Below are 13,180 nucleotides of genomic sequence, written 5' to 3' on the forward strand. Positions count from 1 at the left end.
TTCATTTCCCCTGCTGGTTTACCTTTAAACCAGCAGGGGAAATGAACTCAACTCAAAAGAGAGATTATAAGTGAGAGTAACAATTTAATAAAATAATACAATAAGTACGATTATACAGACAAACAATTGGTTTTAACCCACAAAACCCAAATGTATAACCCAGCACCCTGGGGCATGAACAGAGTGGTGTTCTTTGGGCCCCCCTGAGTCCAAAGTAAAAGGAGAGGGGAAAACCTGTTTTTGAGAGTGCTGTTGCAGTCTGGTCAAGAGTGGTGGTTGCAGTCTGGTTGAAAAGTGGTAGTCTGCAGTCTGGTTGAGAGCAGTGATCTGCAGTCTTCTTCTGGATCCCATGAGTGTTTAAAAAGGTCCCAAGACTCCAAGATTACATATCCTCGAGTTCTGGAAGGAATGCTCAGTACCTCCCTCAGGGCGAGGGGTTCCTTAATGGGTGTGAGGAGAGGAGCACCCTCCTATCTCACAGGCCTCTTAACACCCAGTTTATAGCCTGAGGAGTCAGGCTCTATGTGCAGATGGTGTAAATGGTTCATTGATAACAGTTTCTAGGAAATGGCATGGAAGGCTATAGAATACACAGTTTTGGCTTACACCCATCCAGTGATGAACTGGTCTCAACTGTGCTAACTGGGACATCTGAGCAAATCTGGGATTGAAAAAAGTTTCCATTTTGCACATCCATCTGATTCCCTGTCTACTGGTATGGACAGCTTTATGTGGGCCTTGCTGGGCTTTGCTCTGGCTACTGCTGACATTGAAATTCTTCTCAGTTAGGACATGTTATGTTTTGGTGCTTTGCTGAATTACATAGAACCTCCTGACAGAGATGTAAAGGTACCTTACCTCCTTGTCTGTTTTCTCCCCTTAAATTTAACTTAAAAAAACCACTTGTGGTGTTGCAGTCTTAGTAACTTCTTTGGTGTATTCCTTTCAAGAGTGGCTTCCAGTGCTTTGCAATGAGATTTTTAATTTGTGCCTAAAAATCCATTATGTGGGCTGGTACTTGCATATTTTGTATATGAAAATGATGGTTGATTGCCTTGTTGTCCTGTTAGGATTCATTATGGAAGGGTAACAAATAACATCTGTAAAATTCAGTGATACCATTCCTGCTTTTGCTGTTCCTGTGGCAAAAGATAGGAGCTAGATGGATGTGCTGAGCTATTATTTCTGCTCTTCCCATTAGAGAAGGTTTTATTCTCAGCCTCTTGAAATGGGGTAAGTCAGAAGGAAGATCTGCTGCTGCCAGATAAGCCTGCCATTAGAACTAGAAAATTTTAGAATTATTTTTGTGTGGTTACTTTTTATCAAGTGAGGCTAATAAATAATATTTTTGGGGTCGTGAAGCTTATAGCCTGATGAATAGGAATCACAGAATATTCTCAGTTGGAAGGGACCCTCAAGGATCATTGAGTCCATCTCCTGGGCCTGCACAGGGCCATCCCCAAGAGTCCTGAGAGCATTGTCCAGACACTTCCTGAGCTCTGTCAGCCTAAGTGCTCTGACCACTTCCTGGGGAGCCTGTTCCAGGAGCCAACTGCCCTGTGGAAGGAGATGGCTTTATTATGATTGAACAGTCCTTTTGCAGGAACAGAGCGTTCTAGAGAGGGACATGTGGTATGAATCCCAGCAAAGCTGGCTTCCTCAGGGCAGCAAGTCTTCTCTAGTCTGCAGAGCAACAGAAAGCAGCTGGAAACATCATTTTGCTGTTTGCAATGTTCCCCGTGCAAGAGGTTTAATACATACACTGCCCATGAAAGTGGCACTTTTAGGAACCTGCCACAGTCCCTTGAAGATGAAAATTGGGCTCTTTTTCCAGCGAGACCTGGTAATAAAATTCAGAATAGAGCTCTGACAACTGTTAAGATACTAATTATCAGAGTAAATACAGGAAATAAATAAAGAGGAGCAAAATAGAGGAGTTAATACTTTCTCCAGGAGAATTGTTAGTCTAAACATTGAATGATAACGTCAACCATCTCTGGTTGACAGCTATTTAGTTTGCCAGATTTTGCAGATTCCTTTTGGCAAAACTGTGTTCTTTGGTTTTATTTCCAGAGGGAGTTATATTTACATGCACTTTGTTTCAATTTGCTATTGCAAATGGAGCAGGTGCTTGTGATAATTATTTTTTCTGATTTTATTTTACTGTGCAATTAGTGTTGTGATGCAGAAAATATTAGTGCATATTAAACGAATCACATTCTTGATCAAGGATGAATTGAAGCACATACTAAATGCTAAACGAGTGCCAATGGCCGATAAAAATAATACAGCCATTCCTAAAAGTGTCACTTTAATTTATTCTTCTGCTGATTTCAGGATAATTTTATAAGAATGTGAATTGATGATATTCCAAAGAGATTATAATTTTTGAAAACATATATTCAGTTCCTAATAGTTGCTGTAAGGGATTCTGCTACCATTGAATTGACAAAAGTAGTTCTTGTCTAAAACTTTACAAAAGTGCACAACCTTACCTGCTCCCCCAAAAGAGAATGCAAATAAAGATTTTTACATGTGTCACTCTAAATGGTTTATTTCCCTTTTTTTTCAAGTATACAGACCACAGTTTATTCCAAATATGCACTGCAAATTACCTGCTCTCTTAATCATAGGGATCACATGTTCCTTATTGCTGATATATTAGAATTTTGAGCAGTTTCAGAAAATAGATTGCAGACAAAAATATATTTATGTGTCCTTTAATCTGCTTTAGAAATGGACATAAAACTCCTCCATTTTTGCCCATGAATGTGTCCATGAATTGAACACTGGACTGCAGCTAAAATTTTTAAACTCTGTTTTAGAAACAGAACTGTGTTTTGCTTTCGTGAAAGAAACAAGTCCAGGAAACTGTCCTGGTTCAGAACCAGGATAGGTTCTGAACTCTTGAGTGTATAGTTGGAAGGTTTTTTGGTGCTTTCTCCTTTGCCAGTGCTTTCATACAAGACAGCTGTGGAAAATGCACTGTATTTTGGGTGGAGATTTTGAATAGCACTGAATGTAGAACTGGTTTGTTTCCTTTGTGACCAGTGCACGTCTGTTGATGGGAGAGTACTTTGCTTGTATCCAAGACACTCAGGACAGATGATCTCTTAAGGGAATTAGCTATCAGAAACAGTAAAAAGTGCACACTTGCAGTTAGCATTGTATGGAATAGATACACTTCTTACGTTTCTTTTCACTCGTGGTTTGTGCTGATGTTCTCATTTTTGCCTTTTTTTAGTAGTAGTAGATAAAGAAGAAAAATGTGCAACTCAGTCTTTTTTATATGCCAATGGCTCTGGACAGGCTGAGGAATTAATAAGGAGTCTCACCAGACCAGCAATCCAGTTTATTTAGCTGTAATTAAGAAGGGAGATAAAACACCTCTCTTACTGTGGAGCTGGGCTTTCAGACTTCTGGAAAACAACACGTTGTGATGGCTCTGCCATTCTACATCCTGGAATAGTAGTAATGGGTACTTAGTGTATCAGATTAACCTGCTTGCTTTGCTTACCTCGGATCCTCTGTTAATACACAATCAACTTCTGACTGGTCCCAAAATGCTTGAGTGTTTGTGGTTCCTCTTTTTTGTTTATTTTGATTTTCCTTCTTTTCTCCTTTCCTAAAAGTTTTAGGAGCCGTTTTGTTAGGGGACTGGTTTTTCAGTTATTTGGGAGGATTAATCTTATCTGGGAAGATCAGATAGGCTCATTAATTTACTCACATGTGTAAGTTCATTTGCTGGCTTTAATTTGTTCTGAAAGTCTTTCTTATGTCCCTGTGATGATAACTGTGTTTGATGGCTGATTGCTGCTGTGATCTGTGTCCCTTCAGTCAGCTGTGGTGATGAAGGCTCTCATGGCCTGTTTTGGTACTCACAGAAGACCAGGAAGATCTTGGCTCTGCATAGATCCCTTAAGAACTCTGCTGACAGCAACAGTTGCACATAGAAATGAGAGTGTAATAAAGAACATAAAAGCAGTGGCTTTGCTTACTTGGCTTTGTACAAGTAAGCATATTAGGGCAAATATGCATTGTACTCTAGCAATCCAACAGCTTTACCTCAGTTGTTTGGGTTTTTTTTTGCTGGATGGGATTCAAACTCAAATAATAGCTGTAATTCACTATGGGGTATTTATTTATGTATTACTTATAGAAATTAATCAAGTTTATTAATGATCTTCAGATTTTTATCTGGCTCAGGTTCTCGTGCTGTACAGGTGCTGTGACTGTAAGGGCTAGCTGCATAAAGCAAGCTTGGTTTGCAGGGCTGCTGTGGAGGTTCTGGCTTATTTTTTTGATTTGTAGCTTACAAAGATACACATTCACTGATTTCTGTGGCATCTATGAGTGTCTGAATTTGTTTCCAGGTGGGCAACAATTCTTTTCTAGAAGTGCCACCACAGTCATGTTAATTGACAGTTGTCTTTACAGTTTTGACAGAAAGAACAATAATTGAATACCTCATTTGCCATTGATTTGAGGAGCTCATTTGCTCTTTCAGCCTAAGAAGTGTTTCTTTCAGAAGCATTTAAAAGTTGTTGCAGTGCCTGCTGTGCTATTCTCTGTTCTTCTGTCAATGAAAAATATAATAATAAAGCAGAAAAAAGAATGGGCTGTTTTCTTTTTTGGTATCTTTTCCTGGTATCGTTTGGTTAGATTTTAACATTCTGGCTTAGTGATAATGCTTATCTCTCAAAGACCCATTTTTTTACAGTGAAATGTGCCATTGGGTATAGATCATATATGATAAAGCTTTTATTCAGTATTGAGTTATATGTAAAGCTGCATATGGTTGTATTCTTTCTTTCTCCTTTGTATGGTAGTACAAACAACAACAGAGCTGAAATATTTAATTTATTAGTTTTCTTTAAGGAGAATACTCTTTTTGCACTTAAAGCAAATGATAAATTAGAAATATAGAAATTACAATGAGCAAAGGGCTTCTAATCCCTTTTCTTTTGATTGTGTCTTAATGCTTTAATTTATCTTGGAACAGACATTTTCAGTTTTTCATCATGCATAGCATTCTAAACAAATGCACACTCACATTGTTCTAATATTTTCTGTGTGAGATATTGATGATGACAAATTGAGATAAGAAAAGTCTAAGACGCATCTGGGTGGTACATTCTGAGCTAATTTATTGACTACTGTGCCCCCTTTTGCCATTTTGTCATAATGGGATTATTAGTTGACCCTCTTTATACTACAGATAAAATTGCCAGCCTCATGAGATGTGAGCACAGACACCCCCTACACCCGCTTTCACTGCGAACACAAAACAAGTTAGCAGAAATCCTTCTTCACAGTTTCATTCTTGGTTTGAAGACAATGTTTATTGCTGCCTAATGTGGAGTTATAATCTCTTTCTCAGGATTGTGTAATGGCCCAGGACACTACAGTGCCCAAACTGAACTTTGAATATTGGTTGGATAAAGCTGTTGAATGGGGTCAAGCCACTACATTGGAATCCCAGAAAGATGTGTGCCTTCACTTGCCCCAGCTGCAGGAGTTTCTACATCAGCTTCATGAAACTTTAAAAGATGTGGTAAGTAACATTAGAAGAAGAGTAACCTGTTTTGAAGACACCCTGCAAAACGATCTGCACCATGTTTTGATAAAACTGGAAGCTGCAAGTAGCAAAGAAGTTTGTGTTATTGACCTAATGTACTGCTGGATCAGAGGGGCAAATTGGGGAAACAGTCACAGGTAATGCAAACAGGAGTGTGCTTCCTGTTTCCCTGATTTATTGGGAAAAGAGCTTTTTCTCCTTTATTGGTTGATGTCACGTGAGATTTCCCAACCAGTGCTCTACCCTCTTAACAAAACTCTTTAAATAAACAAGAATTTGATTCTGGTTGTCAGGTAATAAATTGGATGATTTAAAGGGCTTAACATGGAAATCTGTAACTGATCCTTAAAACCTTAGAGGGTCTGGTGACACATTAACCCCGGCATTATGGCACACAACAGTGAATTCTGGCAGCATGGGCAGACCACTGACATGTGCTGCTGCCTATTCTGCTTAGTAGTTTAATTGTTGTCTGCACTCACTTGAGTGCTTTTTTTAAGGGTAAATTTAGTTGTTTCTATGTTTAGTTGTTTCTGTATTTTTCTGAGCATGGCTTTTTCAGTGTATATATTCAGTATAATTAGCTTTAGAAATACTGCATTATGGCATAGAGCTTGCTTCTTATGGAGGTACTCCTTTTTAAATATTCTTCTAATCTGAAGACTTCAGAGAAGGGTTTGTTTCTGAACTGAATTTAAATTTTAAATAAAAGATTTTTGGGGAGTGGTGTTTCTTCCTATATTTATGTATCTTTTTCTTAAGAGGGGGAAAAAAGAACATTGCTACTTCAAGTAATCTGAGGCTTGGCCTGAAATGGACCTTGTGAATATGGCCCCAGAAAGTCTGGGCCTAGCCCCAAACATGAGACAAATGTAAGGAATTTATTGCAGTAGCAGGAGATGGTTATCATGTTATGCATGTTATCTCAGCACAGCACTATTTTTCAAAGCCTTCATTTATTAGATAGTAAAGCTACAAAAATGGAAAAATAAGACTGATTACACAGGATTATATATAGACTACACTGTTTATTACTTTTATAGTGAAGCTGCTTTCTATTTGGTTAGAAGTTAAGTATCAGTTTGTTACTGGCTAGTCATTAAGTAAGTTAATTTAAAGAAAGCAAGCAGAAGTAACAGAAAGATACCTAATTTTGTGCCATAGTAGGTATTAATTTCTTCTGAAACCATGAGACTGTATTAAAGCAGTGAGGATCAACAAAAATGTATGTTAATAGGGCTTTTCATACAATGGGATCTTGGTTACTGATACTGTTCTGGTTGCTGGATGTGAGGCAAATGAACTAATTTTCTACCATAGTTAAATATTAGGTAAGGAAATTTTTTTGTTAAGTTTTAACTTACTTGAATTATGACATTATAGCAAATTTCAGGAAGTTCTGCTTTTTTTACAAACCTGCAGGTGTTTTGCTTCCAGACCATTTCACAGTAAAACCATTGGGATTGTAATTTATAACAATCTCTATCATTACCAGTTCTGCTAACCTACTTTTGACATGCAGTATATTTACTATATTTTTGCCTGTTTTTATATTTTAGCAGGGTTCAGTTGCAGCAATCCAGCAGTTCCCTTTAATTGGACAGCTTTTAGGAAGGCTCTGTTGGAATCCTTTTGTTATAGGATATGGTAAGAACATCTAATGATATTCCTGTAGCAGTTCCATAAACTTAGTTCTAGAGAAATTAACATAATACGACTTGTTATAGACTATAATTTTCTTCCATAAAACACAACATTCTTTTTTACTGAAGTAAAATTTTGAGATGAAAAGACTAGCCATGTTATTTAAAATATGTAGCTTTGAGAACTGTTAAGTTTGCTTTTGGATCTAATGACTTTCATGGATTAGTTACAGAATCTTGACTTGGGACCAGTAGGTTTTAAACCCAGTGAATGTTTAGGTGCATCATGATCTCCAGTCTTATTTTCTTGTTATATTGATTACATTTTGCTAGGATCTCAAAATGTATAAAATCTAATGCTTCAAATTACTTTCAACAGAAGTCTCTTCCAGTTACGTATCAGAATGTTCTATTAGATATGCTAATGTAGGAGATTTAACTTTTCTGCTACTTACATTTTTCTAATTAGTGTAAAGTTCTCCTAAGTTATGATTGAGTTTGTTTTTATTGAATTTATTCTGAACGTGTATTTTCCCTACCTCTCCATCCTCAACTAGTGAAAATGCACGTAGAGTCAAAATTAAAACAGTTAAGTGGTGGCACAGGAAAAAAAACATATGAAAAAACCAAAATGCTGTTACTGGTAGTGATCATGTGTGTGGGTGAGATTATAGAAGAGAAAATAAATTGGGCACAGGAAACCTCTTGAGAGGGAGCAGACACTCCTTGTGCTCCCTCACCAGCAGTTCTGTGCCTTTTCCAGGAATTGAGATGTTGATATTTTGATAAATCACTTGGGACCTACTTTTGAGCAGAAACTAATTCTGAGCTTCTGTGTGAGACCGTTAAAATAACCTTTAATCAGCCTGTTGCTCTTATTAAGAACAAAAAAATCATGTTTTGTCTCTTCTGCTTTTTGCTTCCTTTTGGGGAAATCCAGGCAAGGCCAATGTTGTGTTATTAAGTCAAGCACAGTGTCTGTGCTGGTTTGGCTTTGCCTTCAGTCAGCTCCAAGCACAGGCAGAGGGAACTTGTCCACAAAACACATGGTGGGTGTGTGCAATGTCAGCACTTCTCCCCTGAAAGGAAAATTTGGGAAAGGACCATAGACAGACCCCTGTCTAAACACAGTCCACAGACCACTTTTGCAGACCAGCAAATGTGTGCTTTTTGAAAAGCCTTTTTGTACTTTATAGATGTATTTTTGCAATGGAAAGGTTTCCCTTGTAATCATACTTTCTGAGAATGTTTGTAACTGTTGTTGTTTGCAATTACACGTTTGCTTTTCTTCTAAATTTTCGTTTGGAATATACAGGTGTTTAGACCATCAAATTTTCTGAGCTGACAATATGTTGTTTAATAGAAAATACCTTCATCTATATTTTTCATCAAAGCTGAAAGCCATCTGTGTCTGCTTTTGGCTCCTTTTCACAACAATCTCAGCAATATGTTCTTGGTTTCCTCTACTTCTTTGCTCTTTTTTGTGTCCCTTCAGCATTTTCTGAAGCTGCAAAAGCACTTTTTCTGCAAGTTGATTGTTACCTCTGAAGTTTGCTTGAGAGTGGAGTTTTACTACAGGGTTTTTGGTTTTGTCTCAAAGTGGCAAGCAAGAATTCAGAGAACTTTACTTGCTAAAAGTGGAATACTTCATTTTCATGCTTAAAGATGAATCAAGGAGATTTTCTGACATAATAGACCTGAAGATGTCTGCATACACATTCCCACCACTTCCTCTTCTTAGAGCCACCTGAGCACCCTTTGGACTGCTCCATTTTAGATTCAGCAGTTTTTCGTTTTGTTTGGCACTAGTTCTGAAGATATTCTTTAAGATAGTGCTGGCTGTAGCAGATGCTGACTCTCAAGTGGGTTTCATGTAATTTCTCATTTGGATAAAGAGCTCATTCAGGCATGTGTCTGAGGCCAGGCCACCCTCGCAGTAGAAGGAACTAATTTTGTTCAGGTCAGTCTTTCATACTCATAAATAGAGAAGGAAAAACCTTACACTTCTGTATCATGTCCAAACCACAATACCTGTCACCTTAAATGGCTGTCTGTTGGTGCTGGAAGCTGCCATGGCTGACCACTGAGTGCAGGAAGCGTGGCCTCTGAGGGAAAATAATCTGCTCATAAACACTCCTGGAGCAGGAGGTGACCACATTGGCCCTATTTAGAATGCTGATGTGAGGGATGCACGACTGCAGAAAATCTCATGGCTCTACTTGTGGTCCTAAACCACAAGGGATACATGAGGAATTCAGTCTTGGTAAGGAATTCCAATGTTTATTTCCGTGGTCTGGGGGATTATCTTCTCAGTAGGACCCTCCTGGTTTGGGTTTTGAGCCCAGACTAACACTGGAAATGCTGGGGGCTCTCTTGGTGGCTCTGTGTGTCTGTGTGTATGTGTGTGAGTGTGCTTGTGGGTGCATTCATGTCCACAGGAAGCTCAGTTTTAGCTAATCAACATTTTCTGATATATTTCAATAAAATTTTACAACTAGCTCTAAAAATAATATTTCTGGCTCTAAGATTAGAGTTTATTTCCTTCCATCTGGCCCCACTCATGACAGTGTTTTTATAAACTGCCTGTATCTCAGGATGATTGAGACTACAGTATGTTGTGAGAAAAACATTATCTTTTTTCTTTTTTTCCCTTTTTTAAAAAAAATTTGTTCTGAGATTGGCAGGAAAGAAGTGCACTCTGATTGATCATAAAGGTTTAGGCTTTTGGTTGGTTGGTTGGTTTGGGATTTTTTAGTTCCTTTTTGTTTGTTTGTTTGGATTTTCTTGGGTTTTACTTGTTTTGTTTTGTTTTCTTTTGTTGTTTTTTTTAACAAAAACAACTTCCAATCCGCCTTAAATTTCCTATAGAAAAGTTTTATTCCCTTAGTTGGAGATACATTACCTACCTATCCTAGTAGATAGCTGGTAACCTCTTTTGGGCTGTAATTTCCACCGCTGAGTTTTTAATTTTGTTTCTCTGGACATATTAGTTGGTTGGTTATTTGGATAGTCAGCATTCTTTCATGCCATAATAAGATCAAGTGTCTTAATTTGTATCCTGATAACGGTTTTCAGTGCATATCATGATATGTTTTCCATGGAGATCACAGTTGCTAGAAAACAGGGAGGAAAAAATGCCCGAGTAAGTTTTCTGTGACTGTGTGCTTGGTCTTTGGATTTGATTATTTTTTGCAGTTGCTGTAATTATTTTGAGATATACATTGTTCTTAATCTTCCCATCTTTCCTTCGCCATTCCAGAGCAGTTGTGAAAAGAAAGCAGTGGACCTGAGGGTGGCCCTCAGAGCGTGTCACTGGGTTTTTCAGAGCAAGAGGATTTTATGGGCTGTTTTCCTGCTTCTCACAGATCTGTGGGAGGCTGCCTCAGTTTTGGTCAAAAAGTAATTTTGACTGGGAAAGTTTGGAGCTGTTCCAGTTCCTTATTTTTTGGAAGCTGTTGGCATAGCTATGACACCAGGGTAACTCAGTCTCACCCGGGTTGAGGTTTGAATTTATCTGGTTGAATCTGTGCATGGTCATACTGGCAAGGTGTGCCAGCTTTGTTTATCTAAGGTTTGTTTTCATCATTTTTGTTTTTGTCATACTGATTTACAGTTCTGACAGGCAACAGTACATGCAATTTACTTTATAGTATGTAACAAGTCATCATGTGTAGCAAAAAATCTTCCCGTCCAGAAGTTTGTTCAAGCAGTTATATACATTTTCTTCACCTCTTTTCTTTATTTTTTCTAAGTCAAAAAAGCCCTATAACTTAAATAAAATGACTGATTGGCATACTATAGACATACAGTATAAACCAGGTGAGTCAAAAGAAGGAATACTTGAACCGTGTGTATGCTGTTGGAGACAGGAGATTTGAACTTCATTTCTTTTTCCATGTCTCTTTCTGTGTAATTCATGTAATTGAAAATTATCTCAATAGCCAGACTTTATAATCAGGCCATATTTTAGTACTAGTAATTAATAATGTTTAAAATCTTCAGTTTCCAAGAAGCAACTGGCTATCATTTAGCTGTTTAAACAAATAAACCACTCTTTGCTTATTTTTCCTCCCTTATAATGTCATAATAGAGTTTGGGTGAAATGTTTTTGAAGGAGATAAAGTTGCCTATTAGTGCTGATGTCTGAATGCTATTGGAATATAGTTGCAATCAAAGTATAAGGTTACTTTGAATTTGTGCTGAGCAGCATGCAATATATGTCCTTTAACTTCAGTCTTACACAACCTAGGAAATTGTTAGCCTTGTAAAAATCCTTATTAAAAAAAACCTCAAACACATAATGTCAGAATACCCCAAATTGTAGTTGGTTAAAATGTATGTTTGGGAAACCATTTATATTGCAGAGATGTTAGTCAGTGGGAGGTCAGTAATGGCCTACAGGCTTGTTGGACATTTATTGAGGAATACTGGTTTAAATCAATGTTAACATCTCTGGTCACCTGGTGAAAATACAGGCATTACTTAATGGAGCTTTTATTTTTTCCTCAGGCTTTCCCAACAAAGCACTTCTAAATAATACTGTTTATTACATCCTGGATAACAAATACACAGAAAACAAAAGAAAGCATTCCTTGGGCTTGATAATCAAATTGTCTCATAATATAGTTTCTAAACCTCATGTGGTATCACTTGTTTGTATTTTTTTTAACAATCATAGTGTTGCTTACTGAGTATTATATCAGAGCTACAATCCTACATCCAGTTTTCAGAATTTTAATTTCAATCATGTAGTTTCATTCTGGGATTAAATTCACTGTAGAAACTCTTAGTATCTACCAAAGAATATTAGAGAAAAACTACCAAAGCCTATTGAAAACAAAGTTGTGGGAAATAATCTTGAGTGAAATGGCTCTTACCTGCTTACTCCAGATAATCAGCTCCTCTGTAGTAAAGTCTGTGCATCTGAGCACTGACACTATTGCTCATTATGGTAGATTCTTAAAGAAGAGAACTCATTTCCAACAGTGGGTTAGAATTAAGTAAAACCCAATCTGAACAGAAAATCATAATAGGACTTTTTTCCCCATCAGCATTTACCTACTGTGCTGTCTGCAGAAATGTGCTTTTCCTGAGACATGGAGACTCTCAATATATTTTTACAGAGAACTTGGTATTTTACATTCTAGCTGTGAATGATTTCATACTTCACAAACCTCAGTTTTTCATAAGTGAGCATACTTTAGATGTGCAAGCTTTGGACACAATGTAATAACTATTTTACTGCTGTAGGTTATTGTTTATTAATAATGATATTAGATACTGAATTGAAAGTTCCTTGATAGCCTCAGGTATTATTTATGTAAATGAGTTACTAGGTCCTGCAAGTTTCTAAGACCATCTAATTATTGTATAGCTTTTGAACCCTTTGATACCTTTTAAACTGCTATTGAAGGAAATGGTTACCCAAGGTGTACAAATGTATAACGTTAAATGTGTGGTGTGCGTCTGGTAGAAGAGGAGCAGTATGAGCTGAGGCTGATATTTAGGGCTTTAGTTCTGTGGATGAATAGGGATTGTTGTGTGTAATTCTGTCTGTGTTTTGTTTGGGTTTTCCTTTTCCCTCTAAATGTATCTTTATTTGCTTTTTTCCCTGCAGATGAAAGCCAGAAGGCTCTGATGTGGTGCTTGTGTTGTCTGTACAGCAGTGAGCCACAGAACCCTGTGGAGGTGAAGGCCAACAGCTGGATCCGTGTAAGTGAGTGAATCCTTCTCAGAACTGCTTTGGATTAAACTGATCGTTTAAAGGTGCTGCATCTCTAGACACACTGTCAGTCTGTCAGTTCAGAAACTGCTTCAGACACAACTTGGATACTTGCTGTGTTGAAGTCTATATCAGTCTAATTATGACATAGTCACTGTTAGTTTGTCATTTTAAATCTTAAAAGAGGTGGCATTTTACGGTGAGTAGTTTTGATGGTTCATAGCAGTAGTTTCATCA

The 13,180-nt window shown here is 37.5% G+C and overlaps 1 protein-coding gene across 7 annotated transcripts in view; it reads left to right on the plus strand.

The window, feature by feature from the left end:
• The window catches only part of FANCC (FA complementation group C), a 65,468-nt gene that overhangs the window by 3,944 nt on the left and 48,344 nt on the right, over positions 1-13,180 (plus strand). For 6 of the 7 annotated variants that reach the window (XM_027653275.1, XM_027653278.1, XM_027653280.1 and 3 more), the window contains 3 exons: positions 5,381-5,554; positions 7,138-7,225; positions 12,839-12,933. In XM_027653275.1, the coding sequence (XP_027509076.1) occupies positions 5,390-5,554; positions 7,138-7,225; positions 12,839-12,933 (348 nt within the window). In that variant the 5' untranslated portion in view covers positions 5,381-5,389. The remainder of the gene's footprint in view (positions 1-5,380; positions 5,555-7,137; positions 7,226-12,838; positions 12,934-13,180) is intronic. The other variant, XM_027653281.1, reaches the window with a different exon arrangement.

This window comes from Corapipo altera, unplaced genomic scaffold (assembly GCF_003945725.1).
Source record: "Corapipo altera isolate COAL_440 unplaced genomic scaffold, ASM394572v1 61305, whole genome shotgun sequence".
NCBI lineage: Eukaryota > Metazoa > Chordata > Aves > Passeriformes > Pipridae > Corapipo > Corapipo altera.